The following is a 15,795-nucleotide window of genomic DNA, read 5'->3' as shown; positions in this document are numbered from 1 at the left end:
AGGGCAAATGAGATAGGCATGGCTAAGGTTCCTGGGCCTTTGGGAGATAAGATGAGAGAAGAAGAAGGAAAGGAAGGCAGCATCATAGATTAGGTGGAGGAGAAGCACATGGCCACTGTAGATGAAAGGTTCAGCCCAGATGAAAAGCTTTAACAAGTACTTGGGATTATGGATGTGAGGTAGGTAGCTCAATCAAAATTATTAGCAGAAGTCATGGGATTGGGGACAGAGTATGAGATACCTGCACCAATACAGGAGTTATTTAAGGGATTAATATCCACGCTGCCCCAGGTGAACCAAGGCTATTTTAAAATACAATAGGTGTCTGTGTTTTACTGATTGCTAGTGGGTTAGAAAATACCACTGTAATAATAACTCTAGTGTTAATAATAAACATTTATTAGACCCTACTTCTAAATTAACCACAACACCAGCCTGGTCTACAAAGCGAATCCAGGACAGCCAAGGCTACACAAAGAAACCTTGTCTCAAAAAAACCAAAAATATTGAAAAATAAAAGTAAGTAAAATGAAGACTCTAGACCAATGGTTCTCAGCCTATAGGTCTCAACCCCTTTGGGGGCCTAACAACCCTCTCTTGGGGTCTCCTAAGAGAATCAGAAAACACAGATATTTACATTACAATTCATAACAGTAACAAAATTATAGTTAACAAAATAGCATCAAAAATATTTTTATGGTTGGGGGTCACTGCAACATGAGGAACTGTATTTAGAAGTTGCTGCATTAGGAAGGTTGAGAAACACGTCTCTAGACTATGTCTCAATTTACAAGCTAGACACACAGTACTGACAAATTCCATTCAAAGGCAAAGGGTGTAATAATAGAATCTGTAGAAAGCTGGGCGTGGTAGCCTATGCCTTTAATCCCAGCACTCAAGGAGGCAGAAGCAGGCAGATCTTCGCAGTTTGAGGCCAGCCTGATGCACAAAGTGGTCCAGGACAGCAATGGCTACACAGAGAAAACATGTCTCAAAAAGCAAACAACCAAACAAAATTCTTTAAAAAGATTCTGTAGAGCTGGCAAAGTGACTCAGCAGATAAAACAGCACTTGTTGCCCAAGCCTAACAAGCTGAGTTTGATCCCTGGAACTCATAGTAGAAGGAAAGAACCACTCCCAAAAGCTGTCTCCTACCACCATGGGACCTCATCTGTCAGTACTCAGACACAGACTCCATACATAGATGCATACATGCATGCACGCATACATGCATACACACACACACAGATAATAACAATAATAAAATTGTGTAAGAGAAGAATCTGTGGCTTAGAATTCTGAAATCTTGGGTTCAAATTTCCACTCAGCACTTACTACTTTACTTTTGCCATAAGCTCAAGTAAGATCTTAAATGTTAACATTCTCTGAAACTACTAAACCTATGATTATGAAATGCAGGTCGTATCCTTGTTTTTCAGAACAAAATAAAGTTCTGGAGATTTAACATTTCTTCCCCTTTTTGCCTCAAAAAGAGGAATTGGCTCTCTCTCAGAGGTTTCAAAGACTGGGCTTCCTTCCTGGGACTGATAGGCCATAAAATAACTGAAGAAGCCACTGTCTTCAGACTAGTCTAGGAACCAGTGGATTTACTCAAAATATTGTGGACCCTGGTTCTTTCCCACATGGCTCCATCTCCATCTCAGACTCCTCTGTACTACTGATTTTTTTTTCCCTTTCCTTCCTTGTTTCACCCTTTCTTTCTGTTTTCCCTCCTTCCACCGGCTCTCTCCCTCCTCAAACTCCTGATCCTTGGGTCTCCTGAATTCACTCAAGGAGGTATGAACCATACCAGGCTCTACCACAGACCCTTAGAAGTTAATTTTCTGTTAACCTCAGTGATTTATTTAAGTGAAAAATAAAAGACTGTACACACATATCCTGGTCTTGGGGAAACCAAGGAACAGAAAATTAAAGCAAAAAAAATTTTTTGTCAATTAGGAAAAAAATAAATATTGCATTGCAAAACTACATGTTAAGTATTCTGGAGTGTAATGAGGGAAATATTTCATGGTATAAGAACTGAAAAATAGCAAACAAGAATCAACATTTTGAATTATTAAAATGTTTAGCATGTAGCTCACTGGCAGATTGCCTGCCTAGCGTACACATGCAGGAGTTTTTCGTTGTTGTTTGTTTTTAACCTACTAACAGTAGTGGGATAAACAAGACAGCTTTTAGAGGCAGTTTCCACATTCTCTGTTAGGTTTCTGTTGCTGTGACAAAGGTCATGATCAAAAGCAGCTTAGGTTACAGGTTACAGTCCCCCATCAGAGGACACTAAGGCAGGAACTGAAGCAGAGATCACAAAGAATTGCTGCTCACAGGCTTGCTCCCTGTAGCTTGCTCAGCCTGTTTTCTCATACAGCCCGGGACTACCTGTCCACAGGTGGTACTACCTACAGAAGTAGGCCCTCCCATATCAATCATTGATCAATCATTGATCAAGAAAAATACACTGCTAGGCGTGGTGGCGCACGCCTTTAATCCCAGCACTCCGGAGGCAGAGGCAGGCCAATCGCTGTAAGTACAAGGCCAGCCTGGTCTACAAAGTGAGTCCAGAACAGCCACAGCTACACAGAGAAACCCTATCTCAAAAAACCCAAAAAGCTTACTACAGGCCAGTCTGATGAAGGTGACTCCCCAATTGACATTCCTTCTTCCCAGAGGTTTTTGTCAAGTTGACAAAAACTAACCAGTATACACATCTAGGATAACAAAACAATATATACACACTCACACCTTTGCTGTTTATCTATTGAATAAATGAATTTAATTACATTTTTATTTTCTGTGGGTTTTTCCTGTTCTTGTTACTAGAGGGTGAGAAAAGTATTCTTTTTAGCTTTAGTTTTCCCTGTTTGGTAGTTTGAGTACAATTAGTATAAAGAGGGGCAAGTGGTTTTTCTTATTTAATGCACTGTAGAGCAGGAAGTTCCTTGAAAAGACAACCTAAGAAATAAAACAAAGAATTTTCCAAGGACTCATAGTTTCAGGCCAGCCTAAACTATAGAGTAAAGCCCTGTTTAAAAACAGAGAAGAATTTTTTTAAAGATTTATTTATTTATTATGTATATGAATCTCATTATAGATGGTTGTGAGCCACCATGTGGTTGCTGGGAATTGAACTCATGACCTTCTGAAGAGCAGTCAGTGCTCTTAACCTCTGAGCCATCTCTCCAGCCCAAGAAAAGAATTTCTTAATCCCCTAATATTAATGAAGAATAGCAAAAACAGTCCAGTATGTCATAAAAATACCTCCCACTGCCAAAAATGAAAAAGACTATACAACTATTGAATGGCCAAAGAAAGGCAGGAAGGAAGAAAACCAATTTGAGGTTGTTTTATTAGAAACCGGTTTAACAGAGACTCGGTTTTATAGCGACCATATTAAGACAACTCTGGGAATCTGCACATGGCAACACAACTGGGTACCTCCAGCAAACTGACTGGCACACCGTTCACCTTCACAAAAGGGCAGGGCCCTTCCCACCCTCTCAAGCCAGTCACAGAATACTGTAACAAAAAGGGGGTTCAGGTATGATATAGTCTTAAGTGAAAAATAATAACTCAGAAATGGTGTAACCTATGACACTGTAACACTATAAAGATAAGGATCAAAGGGTAAGCCAGGCGCAGTGGCCCACGCCTGTGATCCCAGCACTCTGTGAGGCAGGGCAGGTTGTTGACACACGCCTTTGATTCCAATTTTTCAGGAGGGAGTAGCCAGGGGCTACATAGTGAGAAACTGTCTTGAAAAAAAAAAAGTTAATTACTACTAGATTTCAAAACATCAAATTACAAATGTCAAAACACAATGGAACAACTGCATACAGGGTAGAGGAGGGGAGGCTTTGCCACAGGGACTCCTTCCCTCATCAGCATCAGGAGTTCCTTCTCACAGTTCTCCAGATTAGATGGATGGCATGCTTTCCTCCTTGCTGTAGGATTATAAACTGCCAAAAAGAAACAGAAATCTGTACTCCACTTAGTACAAAGCAGGGGCCAGTTAGATGGCTCAGTGGGCTAAAGCACCTGCCATCAAACTGGATGACCTGAGTTCAATCCCCAAAGCCCACATGGTAACAGGATGAGGTGGTACAGGCCTGTAATCCCAGCACTCAGGGAGGCAGAGGCAGGCAGATCTCTGTAAATTCAAGGTCAGCCTGATCTACAAAGTGAGTAAAGGACAGCCAAGGCTACACAGAAAAACCCTGTCTCCATAAAAAGAAAAAGGGGGAAGGGAGGGACCCACATAGGAAAGTAAAAAAACAGACTCCCCCAAGATGTCCTGTGCGTGTCATAACATAGGTATACCCATTCCCACACAAATAAATAAATGTTTAATTTTTTTAAATCAAAGCTGAACTCAAAACATTTTCTTATAGAAACAATGGTAATAGTTAAACTTTTAAGCTAGTCCTTAAAGCAATTTAAGAATGGAACAAATGAAAAAAATCATCTTAATTAACTTATTTTTTCACTATTAAGTACAATATTGAAGATACTTTACTGATTGAGTTATAACAATTGAAACAAAAACTTTTAGGCCATAACAGGAAGAGACAGAGTTGAAGAAAATGTGAGAGAAATAGCAAGTAGTTGTCCCTCCCTACCCCAGCCCACCACCACCCTCCCCACCACCACCCTTTTATTGTTTGTTTGTTTGGTTTTGGTTTTTTGAGACAGGGTTTCTCTGTGTAGCCTTGACTGTCCTGGACTCACTTTGTAGACCAGGCTGGCCTAGAACTCACAAAGATCCGCCTGCCTCTGCCTCCCGAGTGCTGGGATTAAAAGCGTGCGCCACCACACTCGGCTCCCCCCCCCTTTTTTTAAAGAAGAAAAACCATCAAACCTATACCAGCCCACAGCTGCAAAGAAACTGTCTTCAAAATAACACGCGCTTAAGATCTACTTTGTACCCAATGCTGTGCCCCTCTACAGGGAACAACAATTGTTCTAAAGCTAAGCACACAATCCAAAAAATTCAAGAATCTCATTCCATCTTTTGTTTTGGTAAATCATCAAATCCTAGTACTTGAAGAGCCACGTATACCTATCCTGATCGGCTTTAATTACCAGTCTCAAAACTAACACACCCACTGTTACCATAGTGCTATCACTCTCTAAGTACTAATGGCGGATTAACATTTACAAACCACTTAGTGTGTTTTTGTTTGCTTTTCACAACCCTGTAAAATATGTTAACATGAGCCCTCATTTACACATTAAGGATATGGTTTAAGTAATTTGCTCAAAGCCCCAGCTAAAAGAAGCCAGCACCTTGAACCCCACTATCAGCACCACTTGAGAGTTCTCCCCAGAAGGAAGGAAATTAATCAAGTACCACTGCACAGCTGACCACTTTCCCGTGGACCGCACGTTACTCCAATTACGAAGTCCTGACTGCAAGTTATGCAGAAGAAAAACCATCAACTCCTCATTTCACAGTATCAGCTTGGTATTCAAGGAATGCTTTAAATAGAAAAGGCAGGAGTCCCTGGGTGTGAATCCCAGCGTGCGCATCATTTCCTAATTCCTTTTCAAATGGCTCTAGGATTTGGGAGTCTTTCTTACCAGTTCCACTGTTGCATAGCTAATTACAAACTTTGGAATGTTACTTTTCAGAACAAGATAGAGTTTCTCTGTTATAAATACTCTTTTTATACACCTTGCCTGATTGTATTACAAAACAATTGTTACCACTGCAGCTTACAAGTTACTTTGTACTGAATTATGAACGAAATACCGATTGAACTGTTGCAATAATTGAAATAATATCTGCTTCTAGGCAATATATTTCCTATAAATTTTCTAAAATTTTCCATTTCAAGCTAAAAAAAAAGAAAACCCCTGCACACTCAACATTTTAAACATTTCTAAGTAAATCCGATAAGTTATTTCCAATAATGTAAAGTGGCTGAGCACTCTTCTCGTGTAATGACCAAGAAATACTAACATTGTAAAAGTAAAACACTCGGTCCCTTAAATAACTGAATATTTTCTTTAAACAAATGGAATGTTAAAAGAAACCGTTAGCCTTCTGGAGTTTCACCTAACAGTTAACGATGAAACTAAGTTGTAATGTTCTCATTTAAGAACAGATTTAAAAAAAAAAAAAAGAAGCAAAACCATGTCAACAAAATACACTCAACTTTAACAATGATGTATGTCGAAAACACCTCCCACGGTAGTAGGGTAACTATTTCTGATACTTAAAACAAAACAAGTATATACGATCATTTTGAGCTGAGAAAATGATGTCAACGTTTTTTGCATCCTTTTTTGTAAGATTCCAATCGGAAAAATAAACCGCCATCGGGCTCATCAACTTTTGGGGCAGAAACTCGTTAAAAATCGAGGTGTGTTCCCCCTCCCGCCCCCCACTGCTGGTAAAAGCAGATTCTCAGAATGTGTCTTCTTGGGTAAACTGCCCTGCGCCTCACACCACAAACCTCCCGCAACTGTCCCTTGCCTTGCGGCCCCTCCCGCGGGCCGCCGCACCTGCTGAGGCCGCACCGCCAGCGCCCCCTGCCGCCCTCCCGCACCAAGAGCCCCGGGCCCAGCCCCGCGCCGGTACCGCACCCGCCCCGCGCCGAGGCCGCACAGCCTGCGGACAGGGGCGGAGGAGCTAGGGCAGCAATCGAGGCGGGGCCCGGGACTCGAGCACGTGTCCCCCCCGCCGACCCCCGCGGCTGTCGGGCCGGAGCCTCTCAACCTACCTACGCCGTATTTCTCCTCCTCCGTGGGGGTCCACATGGCCGGGCTAGGCGCAGCCCCGCGGGCGCGGCGGCTGGGTGACAGCGCGGAGGGGACGACCGCAGGGACGGCCGCGGGCCCGGCTGTGGCGCACCGCGAGGCAAGGCGGGGGCGGTCAGGCGGCGCGGGGCAGCAGGCGGCGCATCCCTCACAGGCCGTCCGGGATGCCACCGCCACCGCCGGATGCCACGTCCTGACCGCGAGGCTCCACGGGCGGCCCAACAGCCCCAGGCGACGCGGGCGAAGGGCTCACCACCTGTCCGTCGCCACCGTCCCCCCCGCGCCGCCCGTTCGCTCCCTCACAGCGCCCGTCGCTGGCTTCCCGGCGCCGCCGCGGCTCGGATCTCCTCAGCGGGCTCGCAGGACGCCCGCGCATGCGCCGCTCCCTGGCGCGCGGGGGCTCGCAAATACCCGGGCTCGCGCCGCCCGAGCCCGCGCGCGAATCCACGAGATGCCGCTGCGGCCCGGCGGAGGGAAATGTGCGAGAGAGGCTATTGGATAGCCCGGCCTAGGAGGCCAGGTCCCTCCGCCCACCCCGAGCCTTTGGCTGCAGCTAGCGCAGAAGGGGGTCGCGGTCCTGCGTGTGCAAGGCCACAGTGCCTCCTGCCAGGCGTACACCGAGATGGCCGCTCGCCCTCTGGTCAGAGAGAAGAGAACCAGCAATAGGGGGACGTGGGGGGGCGCAGGGGGGAGGACATCGTCATTAACCTCATCTCGTTGTCACAGTGCAGTCACAGCCACATCTTCCAAAAGGTCCTCCTCTGCCATGAGGGTTGGGGAGTGGGGCTAGCAGAGTGGGATCGCCTCGAAGGAACCGAGTGAAGTGCACAGGTCCCTGAGCTAGGATGCCGCATCTAGGCCAAGGCCGCTAACACCTCCTGAGGTCTTTCGTTGAGTTGGCTGCTTTGATTGAAATGTGTGGAGCCTGGAGAAGCTTAGCGGCCTTCCTAGTAGAGAAGCCTTTCCTCTCCAGACTCTTTTAGATAGGCACACCAGACCTATGCCACAAGCGCAGGCAGGCTGCGTAGGTCTCCGCCGCCAGCCATCCTGAGTTCCGGCTCCCTCCTAGAACTTTCTTCCTTCTTCTCCTTCTTAGAATTCATTCACCTTGATGGCTACCAACATGACCTTATGGCCCCCTGCTGTCAACTGCTGGGTAAAGACCGGGAACTTCAGGACTCAACATTTGAACGCAGCATATAGCAAATCATCTCTTGTCACCAGTACTGTAAGTTCAAAGCCTTGGTGTCATGCCTCGCTAGCACTCTTGGATGCCCTGTTCGTCAAAGCCCACCTCAGCATCTCTTCCAGGAAGCCTAACCTGGTACTGCAGTTAACACAGTAACACAACGGCAGCTTTTCTCTCTTTTGTTTTAAGATTTATTTGAGAGAGAGAGATAGAGAGAGAGAGAGAGAGAGAGAGAGAGAGAGAGAGAGAGAGAGAATGTGTGTGTGTGTGTGTGTGTGTGTGTGTGTGTAAGTGTGTAAGAGAGAGGGGGGGTCCCCTGGAAAAGCAGTACCCCCAATGCCAAAGCCATTTCCCAGCCTCCTCCTTACCTCTTTTGTCTGGGATTTCGGGTATCCATTTGTACCTAACAGCTCTAATCTTTCTCCCAAAGGACTGTCAGCTTATTAGCTTGTAGGCAAGCTTTAGGCTAAAGTCATCTTTCTGACCGCTCAGCTCCTACCCAAGTCAACTTTTAGTGCATGGCCATTAATTAAAAAGCAAGACTAGAATAAGAATATTCTGTTGCACTCAACCTGTAATTATAGCACTCTGGAAGGTGAGGCAGAAGAATCCTGTTTGAGCCCAGTCTGGGCTACATACAGAGACCTTGCTTTATAAAATGTTTCAATTTAAAAAAAAAAAGAGTATCTTAGTAATTGCCAGATCTTGTCAATTCCTTATTCAAAGTGTCCTGACTGTCCTCATTCTCACCTGGATTACTGACACTACCTCAGGGTCTATGAACTCTCTCCTCCACCGATGAAGGCTGGCACTCCTGCCCAGAAAATGACTGTTCTGTGAGCAACTGAATCTCTCAATAACCAGATACACTTTGAGAGCAGAAGAGAGATGCAGGAGCCAAAGCACAACAACAGAGATGCCCTTATTTGTTTAGCTAGCTCTTCCAGGAACTTAGACCCCAGGACAATGTCAGTCACGGAGGTCATGCCACAGAATGGAACCACATTCCCACAAAGCTCTCTCCAGAGAGCTCTGACCAGCAGGCAGGCCCGGGCAGCACAGGTCTTCTGAACACCCATGAAGTTCTTATTTCACCCTCTGTTTCATCCCCTTGAGTGGTGTAGTAATGACAGGTGCAGAGCCTAAGGTCCCGTTTTCCCAAAGTTTACTCCCATTTCCAAACAAAGAAAATCCGCCCTCCTTCAGCACATCTCGGCTCTGAAGTCAGAGACTACTCATTCCAGCTGGTGAGACGGGGAGGGGAGGCAAGGAGGAGTAAAAGGACATTTGGTTAAGTTCTGGACTCTTTAGTCTTGCTGTCGGCACTAAATTTAGATTGTTTTCTTGAGAATACAGCAGAAGGACACAGTATCCATTGTGGAGAATCCGACCTCAGCAGGACAGTGCGCCTGCTCTTCTGTCCCAATAGCATCTGGTCCATGCCTTCCCCTTCCCTTCCTCAGGCTCTCAGCCCACGTGACAACCCCCAACACACAACCCTCCAGCCGTAAGCTGATTTCCAGCTTGCATCTGAAAATCAGAATCCTCACTGACCTCCACGTCCTCTTTATCCAGTTTGTTTGTGTTCCTGCCAGGACCCAGGCTCTTACTGTTTCTTTGGAAGCCTCTGTCTCACATTTCCACCCTGCCCTGCTCCACAGGCTCCTACTGCTTCCTGGTCCAGGAAGACCAGCTTGTCCGCAGCCTCACCACTCCTCAGCCGCGCATTCTTCCTCCTCTCTTCCATCTGACTTTAGAAGAGAACTGTTAAGTCCAGGTCCTTTTACGTCAGTGTCATTTATTTGATTCTCAGCCCCTCGCGGTCCGATTTCTAAGCTTATCACCTAAAGCCTGCTCTCTCAGAACTCTCCAGAGCTATCCTAATTCTAGACACTGCCGTCTAACCATTTCTTGATCTGCTGGGGCTTTTGTGAACAATATCCCACGGCCCACAACCTCTTTCATCCTGACGCTTTCTCCAGGTAGAAAGTAAGTTTTTCTGTACCACCAGGGCCTTTTTTTCCCTGCAGCACTGACTCTTCCACCTTGCTCTAAAAGACAGAGTGTGTCTGCTTGGCACATTGACGACCATCCATTTTATTCCTCGGTGGCGAGGGTTTCGTTTATTTTAGGCCCACACAGAGGCTATCAGTACCTGGCACCTAACAAGAATGTGACATATCCTCTCTTGTGAATGCTCTACCTGCACATCCACTGGAACCATAATAAAATTAGAATGACAAAGAAAACAGGGACACTTTAGCAAATCACAAATCTCCCAATCAGAAGCTCGCATTAATCAGAATAAATTTTCTTATAATAAGAACATCAAATTTAATCATGAGCCATCTTACTGAACAGCTATATAAAAAGATAAACATGGTAGAACAATTTAAGAAACAAAGAAACCCGCAAACAGTTTGACTTAGCATGTCTCCATTACTGTTGGTTTTGCCTCATTACCTTAAATGATAAATTGCAACTTGATGACTGAGGAAGGAATCAAATTTTCAGCAGGAAATCCCTTTATCCTAGTGGCTATTAAAAGTAGCTGTAATGAAACAGATTTCTTAAATAATGTATAAGAAATGCAGAAAAGTATCATATTTCCTCTGTTGATCAATAACCCTTTTACCATGAGCTAACTCTATAATGGCAAATCCCTCATCACCTTTGGCAAATGAGACTGACCCTCTCTACAGCTCTGTCAGCTTGCACTTCAAGCCTTCTTGTTCCCTTCTGCCTCAAGATTCAGACAAGCAGCATTTAAGGAGCCAGCCAGGCTGATGACTCAGCTCATAAAACAATGTGTGGCCACAAAGATGATGTTTATCCAGGAGCATTCTGGAGGCTCTCGCTACTGAAGTCGGCAAGCTGTGGGTATGTGGCACACGATGCTCATTCTCCCAAGAGTTTCTGGTAACAGAGAGAAAACAGCACTCATTTTCTTTCCCAGCAGTTGATCTCATATGATGCTCTGTCTAAACAGAATGGTAAGAAAACTTCAGAGAAATGCACTTGGCATAGAGGCAAATGCAAATAGAATGCAGGGGACACAAGTGGCACCTTGCCTTCCCTTGACCAGGAGGAACCTACACAAAGCCCAGGAGCAAAGGATGAGGCTTACACAATTAACCTCTGCCCTGCTGGTTCCCTCCAGGTGTGAGCCTCCTCTGGTTGGTAGAATGCCTGCAGCGCTAGTTTTCTTTATGGAGGGAAACACCCAAGGTAGCCTCTTTCCCACCAAACTGACACCTTGTAAGAAGCTGCCTCTGAGGCAGCCCCGGGGAACAAAGGGCTAACCCAGAACACAGAGACAGCTGTCCAAGTTAGGGTCTTTGTAGGTAAGGAGACCTAAAGTGGCTAAAAAAAGCATTATTAGCATTTTGCCTTAAAAAAAATTTTTTGCAATGAATATCTATGCAGTGGGGAGGGAATAGGGACAAGTGTGAAAGAGAAACAGATTAAGCAATGCAATATTTCATTATTTTTCCTGAAATGACAAACTTTAACCATCTGTTCCTATTTAATCAACCCATTCAAAATATTGTTAAAATGTAGATTTTTTTTTTTTTTTGCAGTTAGCCAGTGTCTTCAAATGAAGAAAAACCAAGGTTCTTCTGACTTCAACTCTTGAGGATTGATAGGGCGTTTCCCGCCAAAAGGAACACCCCAAGATGTATCCCAATGTGCCTAAGAACCTGTGGCACTTATTGCCTCAGCCAACACTGAGGTCCTTGGAGACAGTAACAAGATGTCCTTTTTTTTTTTTTCTTTCATCCTCAGTGCCTGACCCAGTGGATGCCACACTTAGTAGGCACTCAAAAAATATCCTTTGAATGAATACACTACTAAAAGAAGGCTTTCACTTTATCTCTTTGTTTCATTTGCTTATTATTTTTTGGCTAAGGAAATGAGCAAAAACAGGATGCAGAGTGAGATACCCCCAGAAGGAAGGGCCAACAGATAGAAGTTTGGCATTACTTAGTTCTCCTTCCTCTTGGGGAAAATAACGTTGCCCTTGAATTTCTATACCAAGTCACCAAGGAGGGATTGAAATTAAAAACCTTGGAGAGTAATTAGCAACAAAACGTTCTAATGTCAAGAAGTGAATTTTATGGGGCCATATTTGTAATATTAATTGAGCCTCTGTGTAGCCAAATGGTGAAATTATTGCTCTAATACAAATAGGCCCAAAAGAGAAAAACAGCTCAAAATAGCACAGATATTGCAAATCAGGACAGAGGTAATTTCTCTACACATAAAAAGCAACCAATTGCAATGCATTCACCAACTCACTGAAGTGCAAAACTAAGCCTGTTTGCTTGACGCAGCCCTATCTACCCAGTATCTGAATTGCTGTGGGACTGGGACTAAGAAGGGAACTGAGACTTTGTTCCTATGCTTTTCACATTGAATGCGAAATTTTTACAGCATTCCTTCACATATATAAAGAGGGGAGAGAGGGGGAAGGGAGAGGAAGGGAAGGCAGGGGGAAGGAGGGAAGGCAGGGAGAGAGAGAGAGAGAGAGAGAGAGAGAGAGAGAGAGAGAGAGACTGTGATGGAAGATGTTCATGGTCTTTTTCATCATAGGATTTATGATATAATCTTAGGAAATAGAAAGTGAGCCAGTTATCACATAAGCAAACCTCAGAGACACAAAACCCCTATAGGAAGGGAACATCAGTCAGGGGCCTGACCTAGTTGGCAAGTCAGGGAAGACTTCCTGGAGGAAGTGCTACTTGACTTGGAGCCTGGTGAAGCAGACGAATCGGCCAAATAAAGGAGAAACCATTCTAGACAGCAGGAGCACTGGGGAGGTAGATGCCCTAGGAAAGCTGCTGGATGTACCTAGGATATAAGCAGGCAAGTGGAGAGCAGGAAGAGATATGTCTGCAGTAAGAGGCAGAGCCAGGTCTAGCGACACTGGTGGGTCTTGTGGCATTGTGCCTTAGGCATTATCAGACTCTGACAAGCCATCCCAAGACACATGAGTAAGATAGGCCTCTGAGACAAAGCTTTTAGAAGAAATCTTGAGTATGTTTAGGAAGAGTCTAGGAAAAGGCCCCATCTACTGGAGTACTGGGCTCAGAGATTACCTTTGTCTTCCAGTTTTCTGAGTACCCCAATAAAGACTAACCGCATAAAAATGACCTAGGCCCACTCCTCACCCAGGATCACTCCAGCCTTCTCTCTCTCTCTTCCCTGAGCCAATCCCTCTTTATTCTCAGGACAGCCTACCTGTAAGGCCTCCAGCCCCCGTTCCCCAGGCTCAGAAGGAGAAAGCAGTGCACCTCCACACTCAGCCTAGGCTCCAGAGTTGCAGAAGAGTCCAGAGACCCCCTGTTCAAGGTGCAGACTTAGCAATTTGGGTTTTCCTAAAACTCCGTGCACGCTAAGCGTCTGAGGAAAGAAGAGCACTGAGCATGCTGGGAAACAACTGGGCCTAAATCTGATCAGGGACCTTGGTGATTTTTTTTCCTTGAGAAACATCCTTTTGAGAGTGGAAAAACAAAACAAAACAAAACTCGAAAGACTTTCATGAGAACAGATCTCGAATTTGTGCTTAGAAAATGCAAGGTCCTGACCCAGAGAGAAACAATATTCACCCTGTGGCCACTGAGGAAGAAAAACGTGAAGAAAGAGGAGACTAGTCTTCAATTAACATTGAGGGCGAGGGATCAGAACTTATTATGCACAGTCATGAATTATAAAGCAATCAGAGAAGTAATATTGGTCTACCAACCTGCTGTGCCAGAATCCTCCGAAAATTTTTATGAGAACTCATCATTGACTGGCCTTGCTAAAACTACCTCTGCACTCGGCCTCCCACCCCTGGCCCCAGTCACTCTAGCCCACTCCTAACTCTGCTTCCATTTTCAGGTAACTTTGCAATAAAGAATAGAGCTTAAGGCTCTAGACTCAGAACTGGACACTTCCATGCTGTGTGACCCTTGTAATTGAACCTCTCTGAACCCAGTTTCCTCTAGCAAGTGAAAATTACAATGCCTTCAATAGACGCCGATGAGGATAATACCTGTAACATTCTCAATAGAGAGCACGGCACAGGGCAAAAGCTCATTCAACACTGGAATCCTGCTCCTCTCCTCATCTTAGACCCATAAGCGCTGGGTAGGACCTGCCTTTCTGCCAAGCCAGGCTGAGAGACCTGGTTTGGCCACTCCTGCCCAGTTGGGCTGTCCACGTCTGCCTTTTATCAGCCAGCACTTAGATGAGCACCAGCCTCCTCTCTTTATTTAACACCAAAAGTATTGATTTCCCCATTCTCTCTTCATGATACAACACCCTCGAGATCTATAAATGCCATCCACTCTCCTCCATGGCCATCAAATCCCCTGCTCACAGTCCCTCTCCCCTACAGCCACAGGGTCCTCAGCTGCTGAGCCATAGATACGTTTCATTTTGCACTTGCTTAAAGGTCAAACATGAATTTTTCCCCATTATTGTACTGTGTCTTGTCACACAGACTCTCTGTTTCATGGATTAGTCACAGTCTTGCTATCAAATTAAATATTCCTCGGTGGTTATTTTTAGAGAGATCTTTTTCTAACTCTCCATGGTGCAGTGATGTGTGTGCCCCCACAGCTCTGGAATCCAGGCATTAGCAGGTGGGCTCCAAACTCTGTGAGGGCTCAAATTGCTCTAGAAAGCAGCGGCCAGTGGGAATGCAGATTCTGTAACCTGGCTCTGTCCACAATTCCCTGGCAAGTGAAAAATATGTTGCTCCCCTATGCCTTGGGTGACCGGTCATCCACCACTAAGTCCAATAAAGGCTCAGGAAACTCTTGACACAATTGTTACGTTAAGCCACCTCTTATTTAGGTGCCCCCCCCCCATTCTAGTGCAAGGACAACAGTGTCCTCATTTCCTGCACCCTCATGGAAGCTTCCTAACCTATTCCCATGAGCTCTGCTTGCATAACTAGGCCGTCATCAATAGAAAAACGAGGCCCTCAAAAGAGAGCAGAATCTCAGATTGGCTGGAGTGGGTGTGCTTGCTAAGGAGGCTTTTTTTCCACCTGCCTAAAAGCACAGTGTAGATAAGGAGTTCTACATACTTCGGGCCTTAAGGTGGTCAATGCATAGTTGAGACAGCCATATCCACAAAGTGACAAAATTATAATTGCTGACAAAATTTAGCATTTCTTCTTGGGGGATCCTCTGTGAGGAGGGCAGCAAATACCACATTCCCAATGTCCCCTTGCATGTACGTGTCTCTAGTGACTGTGGCATATAAGCGCCCTCCTCAGAGCAGTTGAGTCTTGGGGAGAGATAGGAAAATAATTCTGGGGTCAGTTCATAGTTCTATTTGACTTCATACTAAGCTGTTTCCTCCAAAAAGCCTGTATCACCAAAATGGTGGTGGTGGAGGTGGTGGTAGTGGTGGTGGTGGTGGTGGTGGTGATGATGATAATATTTGTTGTTGTTGTTGTTGTTGTTGTTATAAATGTTTTTACCTCTACCTAGACTTTCCTTTCTCAACTTATTCAGAAGTGGAGTGGGAGGAGGGGAAAAATACTTTTTGGAGTGCTGATGGCTTTTTAAGAGGTCCCTACATACTGCAAGTGCTTAAGACACTCAGAGGCAAGCTGGGGGCTACGTAGACTGGAAGAAAATCCAAGAATGCTTGGCTAAAGAGGCTATGTCTCAAAGAATATTTGACTTGACATAGCCAAGGAGTAAGTAGAGGCACTCCAGGAAGAGGGTCTCACAAACCAAGATGCAGAGGGGGGGAGAAATAGAGGTCTATAGAAGGAAACAAAACAAGTCAAACTAAAGCCCAGGGTTTCCTTTGGGGACATAGCAGTA

General features: G+C 45.1%; 1 protein-coding gene and 1 long non-coding RNA gene across 7 annotated transcripts in view; one reads left to right on the top strand and one right to left on the bottom strand.

Moving 5' to 3' along the window:
* The window catches only part of DOCK3 (dedicator of cytokinesis 3), a 336,530-nt gene extending 329,365 nt beyond the window's left edge, over window positions 1-7,165 (bottom strand). For 4 of the 6 annotated variants that reach the window (XM_084752558.1, XM_084752559.1, XM_084752560.1 and 1 more), the window contains exon 1: window positions 6,741-7,063. In XM_084752558.1, coding sequence (XP_084608684.1) covers window positions 6,741-6,777 — 37 coding nt within the window. In that variant the 5' untranslated portion in view covers window positions 6,778-7,063. Of the gene's footprint in view, window positions 1-6,740 lie in introns of all 6 variants that reach the window. The other 2 variants (XM_084752557.1, XM_084752562.1) reach the window with 2 other exon arrangements.
* A 12-nt stretch (window positions 7,166-7,177) lies between these two features.
* Window positions 7,178-11,809, top strand: LOC311580939. The gene is made up of 4 exons (XR_014773603.1): window positions 7,178-7,417; window positions 7,874-8,005; window positions 10,716-10,846; window positions 11,548-11,809. It is a non-coding gene; the product is annotated as an uncharacterized lncRNA (long non-coding RNA).
* Window positions 11,810-15,795: the final 3,986 nt, after the last annotated feature.

The sequence above is a fragment of the Acomys minous genome (assembly GCF_964271855.1).
Source record: "Acomys minous genome assembly, chromosome: 13".
Lineage (NCBI taxonomy): Eukaryota > Metazoa > Chordata > Mammalia > Rodentia > Muridae > Acomys > Acomys minous.
The sequence above is the reverse complement of the archived record's forward strand: the minus strand, read 5'-3'. Positions and strand labels throughout refer to the sequence as shown.